At 41.0% G+C, this 10,102-nt stretch overlaps 1 protein-coding gene across 1 annotated transcript; it reads right to left on the bottom strand.

The window, feature by feature from the left end:
- Positions 1-770: 770 nt before the first annotated feature.
- Positions 771-2,860, bottom strand: LOC146570926 (E3 SUMO-protein ligase ZBED1-like). Its single transcript, XM_085281248.1, has 2 exons — positions 1,627-2,860; positions 771-1,462 (listed from the first exon to the last, which is right to left on the bottom strand). The coding sequence occupies exons 1-2, from the start codon at positions 2,691-2,693 to the stop codon at positions 787-789; spliced, it is 1,743 nt and encodes a 580-aa protein (XP_085137374.1). The 5' UTR covers positions 2,694-2,860; the 3' UTR covers positions 771-786.
- Positions 2,861-10,102: the final 7,242 nt, after the last annotated feature.

The raw sequence follows: 10,102 nt of genomic DNA on the forward strand, positions 1-10,102 counted from the left end.
TTTTTTGTTAAGTTGCCTAATAATTATGCACAGTAATAGTCACCTGCACACACAGATATCCCCCTAAAATAGCTAAAACTAAAAACAAACTAAAAACTACTTCCAAAAACATTCAGCTTTGATATTAATGAGTTTTTTGGGTTCATTGAGAACATGGTTGTTGTTCAATAATAAAATTATTCCTCAAAAATACAACTTGCCTAATAATTCTGCACTCCCTGTATCTTACACCTGGCCACCATATAGAAAACCTTCAAATATTGTTGCCTTAAGAAAGTGTAGTTTTTTTGTTTGGTTGGGTTTTCGCCCAATGGAAATTTAATCACACCTGCATAAGAAGGCCCAGATCCCTGTTATAATCTATTATAACTAGTGCTGTCAATAGATTAAAAAAAATTAACTAACTAATCTCACAATTTTCTGTTATTAATTGCGATTAATCTCAATTACTTTATTAATAGCCTGGCTCCAATTACATTTTTTTTATTCTTTATATTTTAAGATTGTAACAGACATTTATGCAACACAATGAAGTAAATGCAGAATAAACACAAAGAATGTATGCTGAAATTCAAAGAGAATTTTAATAGTTTTCATCAATCTTTAACACAGTGAAAACTTACAAAAAACCTTTAAGGCCATCAACAGTGACTGAACCCAGGCCTACAGGTTAAAGTGAATATCATAACAATAAAGGGTGCACAAAACTCAGTATTTAAAACACAAAAAGACACAGCTGAAAACCCAGAATGTTGAACATTTTTCACTTCAAAGGAGCAATCTGGATTAGTCCTTCTTTGCACTCAGCCAGTTACTGAGGCAGACTATTCTGTTTACATTGTCTGATGACAAAGAAGCACGCTTCTTTTGAATGATGTGACCTGAGAGTGAGAATAATCTCTCACAAGGCACTGTGGTTGCAGGGGTTGACAGGTACTTGCGTGCAATAGGTGCCAGCCTGGCATGTGCTCCTTCTCTCTTTAACCACCACTGTAGTGGACACTCTCCTATGTCAATTTTGGGCTCTGCTTTGTACAGATTCAGACAGCAGTCTATAGCATCTTCCTCTTCCTCTGTATCTGAATCAGGAGAACCCAGCAAGCAGATGGACATCTTGCTCTTCTTTGGTGAGGGTTCCTCTGTTGTCTGAGCAGATGGTTGGTGTGCATCCGTCTCTGACATCAGAAGGTCATGTACTGATGCCCACACCTCTCTTTTTTCATCTTTGGAAAGGCATTTAAGATCTTTAAACCTGGGATCAAGGGCAGTAGCGATCTTCAGCCATGTGAGATTGCTGCTGTCCCTCCGCTGAGCTAGGTCTGTGGTAAAAATCTTCTTAAACCTCAAAACGTAGACTGGGTCATCATCTGAGGGCTCCATAATCCTGAACAAATTACACAAGGCTGGCAACACCATGGAACAAGAGACATACTGCTCTCCTCCCAGCAGTTCGGTAACATATCTGCAATAGAAAGATCAAGTCTGTATTTTTCTATTAATCACACAGAGACAAACATAAAAACTACATATGAAAATACACAGAGAGGTGGAGGTGGAGAACATACTTGAAAACAAAGCTAGAATGCAAAGATAGACACACAATCATGAGAAACAAAATGTATTTACCTGCAAGGTTCCAGTAGTTCCTCCAGCTTTTGCAGTCTGTCAAGCTCCTGGTCAGTCAACATAGTCACCTTGCTGTTTTGTTGAGTCAGGATAGTGGTCAGCCCAAATTTGTTTCTCTGGATCCGCTTGATCATCTCTAGGGTGGAGTTCCATCTTGTTGGAACGTCCTGAACAAGCGGTTCTGTTTGATGTCCATGTGCAGCTTGCTGTGCCTTTAATTCCTGAGCGTTTGCTGGACTATGCTTAAAATGTCCAACAATCTTGCGACATTTGGCCAGAGCCCTTTCAAATGCGCTGTCATTAAGAGAAACTGTGACCGTTCTTTGCAGAATGTGGGCCATGCAGGGCATGTGTTCAAATGGAAGTAGTCTGGCGGCTGCAACCATGTTACGAGCACTGTCGGTGCCAAGCGTGGTTACCTTGTCCTTGATTTTCCATTTGTTTGCAACATTCAGAAAATGGTCAGCACACGCCTCAGCATAGTGTCTCTCTTCAGTTTTACTCACTGTTAGTGCAAACAATTGCATAGTCCAGTTGTTATCAATAAAATGCGCCATGACCCCCAAGTAATTATCGTTGTTCACCGAAGTCCAGTGGTCTCCGGTGAGAGCGACATTCCTTACTTGCACAAGCTTGCTGGACTGCTGAGCCCTCTGGTCCCCATACAAAGTGTGCAGTCTCGACACAATGGTTCCTCTCGAGGGCAGATTGTAACACTCATCTCCTGATGCAGCACGAATGACTTCTCTCAGTCCATCATCTTCTACTATGCTAACTGGTCGGCAGTTTTTAGCTATCCAAACAACCAAGGAATTGGTTACCTTTTCTCTCACATTTTTTGTTATTCGTCCACAAGCACCATACTCCTGAAGCGTAGACTGGCGAGGTCCCGTAGAGGTGGATTCAGTTGGGTGTTTTGCTCTCAGGTGATACGCCAGTGATGAACTGCTTCTGTGGTACTTGAATTCAGCTTTGCAAATTGTGCATCTTACTCTCGTTTTGTCCAACAAGCCATCAGGCAACTTCTTAAAGAGAAACTTTCCACCCAAAAGTCCGCCCTCGTCCATGCTTGCGTGTGTTAGCTAGTGTTAGCTAGATAGTAGCATGGTGTCACTTCTTCTTCTAATCATTTCTGTCAGGCCAAACGCCAGCATAGCACACTGTTGCCCCCTCCTCCAGAGGTGCTCATGAATTTAAAGGTCTTAGATTACAGGAAATTAATAAAAAAACAAAATCAGCGTTAAATTTTTTTAATGCATTAAACATTTCGCGTTGATCTTAACAATTAACGCGATAATTTTGACAGCACTAATTATAACATTAACGTAACTTATGTGGCAGTGACCATAACGCCACCAAAGGTTCCAGGTGCATAATGGTAACAGCATTGGCAGCAAAGTCACTGTAACAGATGAGCCACACAGTGTATTTATTTATTTATATATATATATTTTACAGGTGTGAATAAAACAAGACAAAGAAATACAGTGACACGTCAATTTAAACATTTGATATGATTTCTGTGTACTATTTTAAATAAAATATCGAGTTATTAGATCAAGTCCTTAAATTCTATTTTTCTTTTGCTCTTACAGCATCCCATTTTCTCCAGAGCTGGGTTTATACATAGTTCTCTTCATGATAGTTGTCTTGTGGTTTGGTCTTTTATGGTCTGCCGTATCCTAGTAGTTTGAAAAACCTGCATTAGAACTCCTGCAATGACTTTTCAGAGACAAAATATAACTTCTTGATTGTCAGAAATATGCAAATACGTAACAAAAATGGTGTAGTTCACTTCATCCCGTCAGCAAAACCAAGGAGCTGGTGGTGGACTTCAGAAGGGGTCAGCACAGAGACTACAAGCCCATTATCATCAATGGAGCTCCAGTGGAGAGGGTGCAGTCCTTCAAGTATCTTGGTGTCCACATCTCCTCAGACCTGACATGGGCTGCCCACATTCAGGTCCAGACCAAAAAGGCTAGGCAGCGCCTGTATCACCTACGACAACTGAGGAAGTTCAGGGTCTCTCCAAAGATCCTCAGGATTTTCTATACAGGCGCTGTGGAGAGCATCCTCACACAGAACATGACATCGTGGTTTGGGAACAGCTGTGTGAAGGACCAAAAAGCTCTCCAGAGAGTGATCCGTACAGCAGAACGCTGCTGCAGGATTGCTCTCCTCCCCGCTTCAGGACACCTACACCAGGAGAGAGTTTATTACAGAGAAATGTCTCTTTCCAAAATAAAAGCTATACTATCCGCTTCTTCTGGGCTATATTCTCAGCAGCATAAGGAGAATCATGTGCTAACAGCTGTCTAAATGACTCGGCTAAAGTTAGTAGCATGCTTGTTGTTTTTGTCTTTGCACTAGGATGATGTCGGCGTAAATGTGCAGTCATATTCGTTGTGTTCCCACTAGTGCTTTCAGGTTAATCTCGTTGAAATGACCTTAACGCCACAACACGGCAAATCTCCGTTAACGAGCTACCGCCGATCGCTCCGTGCATGGGGCTAGACGGCCAACACGTTAACGAGCTAACTGCGCTAACACACTAGTTCACACCAATGTAATTAAGCATTGCATGGCACATCCAACATACTGTTTTACTTTAGTCCATGACTCGCTTACCTTCAGGGTCATACGTCACATGAAAACCAAAATAATTCCAAACGCCAGATCTGAATGAGAGTGGGGGAGGTCCATCTTGCAAGGAGAGCTTAACTTCTGTCTCGCTAGCTTGCCCTGCGCTCTTCCTCCTGACTATGCTGTCTGTGTTGAGCGCTCAGTGGATCTGCGCTCGACAGTGCAGCCTAGGCGGAGTAGTCGAACGCAGATTCACTGAGCGCTCAACACAGACAGCATCGTCAGAAGGAAAGTTGATAAAATAAATTACAAATGTTGTATTGTTCGATACATATGCGTACCGAACCGAAAGCACTGTCATGAACCGAAGTTCCGAGCGCAGGCCGGACCCAGTAGCAGAACACACACACTAGGGTAGGAGCGAATAAAGAAAGTAATTTTTATTGCAACTAAAGGTGTCCCGTGAGGGTAGCCAGAAAAACAACGTATGAAACCAGAAGAAACCGAGGGACCGCACAGGGAACGCCGAGAGCGGGGCTGTGAGAGGCTGTAAAACAAAAAGAGAGACAGATTACTGGGGTGCGGAAAAAAGGCAGCATACGAGGGAAGGTGGAGTGTGCGTCTCACGGTGATAGCCGGGCCGAGTGAACCAGAGGGGGGTGGAGCTCCAAAAGGGGTCGAGACGGCGAAGCTGAATGTGAACCAAATCTCAGGCGGACAGGTGGACAGGTGGACAGGCAGGTGGCTCGAAAACAAAAACACGCCGAGTTGTGATCTGGGTACACAGGGAAAAAAACAGTGTTAGGTCCGATGGAGAGTTTGTCATACGAGTTCTTTTCCGCAGGCGTACGTTACCGCTGAGAGGCGACTACGGACTGGCGTGGAGCAGCAGGTAGGGCAGGATTAAATAGTCCACCTGGTGATCGCCTGGGATGGGATGCAGGTGTGGGGTTAGCAGCCACGCTCGTGGGCGTGGACATCCCAGCAGCACCCCGGACGCCGGGCCGCGGACCATGACAAGCACTGTATCGAATGGTTCAATATCGATACGAATATCGTTGCACCCCTAATATATATGTGTGTATATATATATATATATATATATAAAATGTTCTTCCTCTACAACCCCCCCCCCCCAATTTTTGCACATGTCGAGGAGCGTGTCAGGCTACATTTCACTGTGTGTTATACTTGTATAACTGTGCATGTGACAAATAAAGAACCTTGAACCTTGAACCCTTTTCTTTTTTACCTTTTTTTTTTTTCAAATTTAGTTTATACTAATTTGTATGTAAATCTCTCAGTATGTGTGGAGTGCTTGAAATCAGCCTTTAAACAACTGCCTTATACATCACCGTGTTAAATGAGAAATACAGAAATACAAGAAAAACTCAAGGGATCACTGTGCTGCTCCCCGCAAAACAGTTCTGATGCATGCCTTTCCAAGCATTTGAGCCCCTTTCCAATAAATTTTGCATAAACAAGCATCTGTTGAACAGCACTGCAAAATAAAATGTTTTTGTGTTAATTATAATAGCGACGGTGTATCGTGACATTCTAGAGTATCTGGAGTAACAAGATTAAAGCATTTGAGCATATGTCTGAGATATTAATAAACAGTATGAATTTATTCTGTTTTTAGAATATATTCCGAGCACAAATCCAAAAGGTAGGGGCATGTTATGACTAATTAGGATTTCATTAATCACTGCAGTAATAAATTGAGTTGCAATGAGAAAGTGCACACATCAATTCTCTGTGGACATGCTCTACAATTTGTGTCCCCTTCATAGGGCCAAGTAAGGCATTAGTGCCAAAGCTGTTCCAACCAACATATTTTCCTCACTTGAACACACTGCCACCCAAGAGTTCAGTGTCAGCTTCATTAAAATGCATGGCTACTCACACAGTCGCACCTTGTGTATGCACAAATTAACATGAATGATTTCACTCTCTGTTATCCCAGTTGGAGACTCTACATGACTCTAATGTTAACAGACTAAATGAGACTACTTGTTTCCAGGGTTGAGTGGACGTACACTGTAACTAATTCTTCTCTCAAAAAGGGGTAAAAAAAAAACTGTGCATGTTTAAGCACGTTTTCACTTAACCAAAGGGAAATTTTGCATTGATCTTTAATTATATTTAATTATTTAGGAACTACAAAACACAAGTGAAAAAGCCAAAAATCTCAAAATAATAGTGAGAAGATTGAAATTGAATCCCAGCCCTATGATGCCATCTTTAATTACCTTTAATTTACTTAGTGATGAAATAGCAAATTCAATACAGTCCTTCAAATGATAATACATGGTAAACAGTTTTGATCCATGTTAAGGTCAGTTTTATCGAATGCTGCTGTTTCTCAAGAGTTAGAGATCAAAGCAGAGCAGATCACCAGGATTTCAGTCATCTTTTATTAAACAAAATGGGGCTTTTTTTTTTTTGGACTGGCCACTAGACAGACAGCCAACTGAGGACATGGCCTCTCTTTCAGGATGGCTAATTTATCTTTGAAGAACCTCATTTGCATTGCAATTACCTGAGAAGAACCTATAAGTGGATCCTCCTGCCTCTGACAATTGAGATAGAGTGTGCATTTCTGCTCATTGCAAAGAAACGAAAGAAAAATCAATTGATGGGGGTGGAGACCTGGAGTTAGTTAGAATCCCCCCCCATACAGTGTAATGAACTATCATACAATTTCACAAAGAAATAATCTGTCCCTTATAGCTACTTTGCATGGTAATATGTTCTAAAAAAAATTTTGTTTCACAAGTTCATCTGTGAGTAAGAAATTTAGTACCTTACCCCTCCCCCCCTCCTGCCACATATCAAGATAAAATTGTTATCAATGAGTATCGTAAAGAAAGAAAAGTCTATCCATAGCGCAGTCACATAAAAAACATAGCTCTTAAAATATCACCATGTCATTCTGTTCGCCTTACATTGATTTTAGGTATCTCTAGTTACATATTTGAACTGCTTTTGCTATTTCTAACACAAAAATGTCTTGGCCACAGACAAAGAATGTTAAAGTAATATTTTTTATTATGATATATGATATCGAAAATACGAGCTAAAATAAATGTGTCAAATAACTGATATACAGGGTGGGCCATTTATATGGATACACCGTAATGAGAACAAAACACTGAACAAAATCTTCTGAGTGAACTGAGGGTCCTGTTCCAATTTTTGTTTTGCCCATTCTGCAAATTCTGTGCGCCGATCTGGGTCATCCTCGTTGAGATGCTGCAGTAGCTGGAGTTTGTAAGGGTGCCATTTGTGAGTAGCTAATATCCGCCGAAGGGATGTTCGACTAATGCCACTCTCCAGTGATATGTGGCGAGTGCTACACTGTGGGCTCTGGCTGAATGAAGCTAGGACAGCCACTGATGTTTCTTCATTAGTGACAGTTTTCTTGCGTCCACATTTTGGCAAATCCAACACTGAACCAGTTTCACAAAACTTAGCAAGCAGTTTGCTGACTGTAGCATGGGAGATGGGTGGTCTCGTAGGGTGTTTTGCATTGAAATCTGCTGCAATGACCCAGTTACTGCGTTCACCAGATATCAACACAATTTCGATCCGCTCCTCACGTGTTAACCTCTTCGACATGTCAATGTGAACAAAGAGAAACTTGTAAATAACTCATGAAAGAATAAAGTTACGTTGTAACCAAGCACACCATTGTTTTTCTTGTGACATTACCAATAAGTTTGATGTGTCACATGGTCCTCTTCCTATTGAAAAAACAAAAGTTGTATCCAAGATGGCCGACTTCTAAATGGCCACCATGGTCTCCACCCATCTTGAGGAGTTTGCCCCCTCACATATACTAATGTGCCACAAACAGGACTTTGATATCACCAACCATTCCCATTTTATTACGCTGTATCCATATAAATGGCCCACCCTGTACTTAGTAGATCCCCAATTTACCCCAAGAAATGGAATTTAGGTAATAAAAATGCATTCAATAAAACACTGCTCAGGCAGAAATGAAGCAAAGTCTGCAGTTTTCTTTGGGGAACAATTGTTGGGTTGTAGTCATAGATCAGGTGATACATCAGCTGAGTTTGCATTTTGCAATAAACAATTGAGCGACCTATTTATTCCATCACAAGGCCATCTCATTCTTCCTCTTACTTCATGGATCTGGGTTGCAAGTCTCTTTCTGTTCACATTTAGCGTGAATGTTGGTGCAGTGGTTGTGCTGAATCAGCAGAAATGTTTGAGGAAATGTATTTATGGCACAAGAGTGGCCCTCGTGAGTTGCTATCATGCACAGGGGTTGAGTACTGCATGCAGCTTGGCGATTTAACAAAACAAACTGACACGATACAGTGACATGTGAAACGCGGTAGGGGTGAGGATAGTGCTGTGGGGTAAGAAGTACGTGACTTTGTTTCAAGAAGAGCACTGTTTGAGAGAATAGCGGAAAGCATGAAAGGTACTGAACCTTACAAGTGATTAGGACACAGCATTACACTTCTCGTGCAAAATTTCAGCTAATAAGTAGTCGCTCCTGCTGACGAATGTGCTTCTGTCCTCCGGGGATTTTCCACAGCTGTTTCCACCTGCTGAGTATTTCCTCCCTTAGCTTAGCTTTGTCTTTTTCCTTTGAACACAAGAGCATCCTGTTGGCTATAATTAGCTCTGTCACTCTGCACGCATGAACATGAAACATGATGCCATTCTTTTCTCCGTACTTTGCACACCACACCTATTCACTCAAACACTTGTTCCCAAGCTTTGTGTCACATATCCCCCCCCCTCCTCCACAACCCTCTTTCTTAGCCTTACTGTAATACGCCCTGTCTCACTGTTACAGTTTACTCACTTTTCCTGAACTTGTTGTTGCTTCCCCATTTTAATTTATTTTTTTATTTTTTACTTCAGATAATTAAAAACTCTTCAAATTTGTGTTGCAACAACTAATGACAGGAGTCTCCAAAGTATAGACCTATTCCATATTGAGAGGTCGCAGGGTTTTCACGTTGCCAGATGTAATACTATAAGAACAGTTTGATAGTATTAATGCAAAAACCCAGTTTGGTGGTAAAAGTTGTGTGTATCTGTGTATGTGGTTATGCTTGTGTGAGTGTGTGGCATGCAAGGCACAGACAGATGGACTTGCATGTATTTTTAAAACGTGTTACCACACCTTGAATTTGCTGCACCTAAAACAGCAAATGAGACATTCTCATTTCGTAGATTTGTTTGTAAAAATGTTTTGATAACAGTAGTGCGCCTGGGGTCTGCTGGCAATTGGTATGGTTGAAAAAGAAATGACTGGAGCTAAATTTAATTTAGAAAAAAGAAATGACAGCATTTGGTTTATTAAATTGTCATATGAAAAAAAGATAGTACTCCTTAGAGCTCCAGCTCTCTTTGTGTCATGTCAACATCATCTGCTCAGTACTGACTGCCTGACAGGTGAGCTCAGGATTACTTTTACATTAAAAGCTTTTCTTTTTTGAGTTAATCTACCTGTGTGTGCGTGTTTTGTGAGTTCAGTATGTACAACAGCGTAACATGGCCATAAAAAGAAGTGGTGCAGTGTAAGTGTATTCCAAAATAACCACTCATACTCTTCAAATGACAAGACACAGAACATCATAATCTGGAAAACCAAACATGGCTAAAGCTTCTTGGTCACTATTATGGAAAATTCAATTTCATGTCATAAAGAAGGTATAAGGTCATACTGAAGTCTTTTTCAAGAGCTTAACAACATCAAGTTACTTTCCAACCTTCCTAACTCAATGAAATATTAAACACACAATTCCTGAAAGGATTACTTTATTGTAGGGTGGACTGGAGCAAAAAGTATATTTCCTGTGTCCAATGTCAATTTTTCATTCATATTAAATGCATATTCAATTTC

The sequence above is a fragment of the Mchenga conophoros genome, linkage group LG7 (assembly GCF_057382185.1).
Source record: "Mchenga conophoros isolate Kocher_MC1m ecotype Shallow Benthic linkage group LG7, M_conophoros_male_GT1.1, whole genome shotgun sequence".
Lineage (NCBI taxonomy): Eukaryota > Metazoa > Chordata > Actinopteri > Cichliformes > Cichlidae > Mchenga > Mchenga conophoros.

What these genes read in the sequence shown, in the direction of transcription:
- LOC146570926 (XM_085281248.1), bottom strand. Translation starts at nt 2,693, where the DNA reads ATGGACGAGGGCGGACTTTTGGGTGGAAAGTTTCTCTTTAAGAAGTTG. An exon ending in GAACTACTGGAACCTTGCAG is followed by an intron (nt 1,463 to 1,626) that starts GTAAATACATTT and finishes TTTCTATTGCAG; the next exon opens with ATATGTTACCGAACTGCTGG.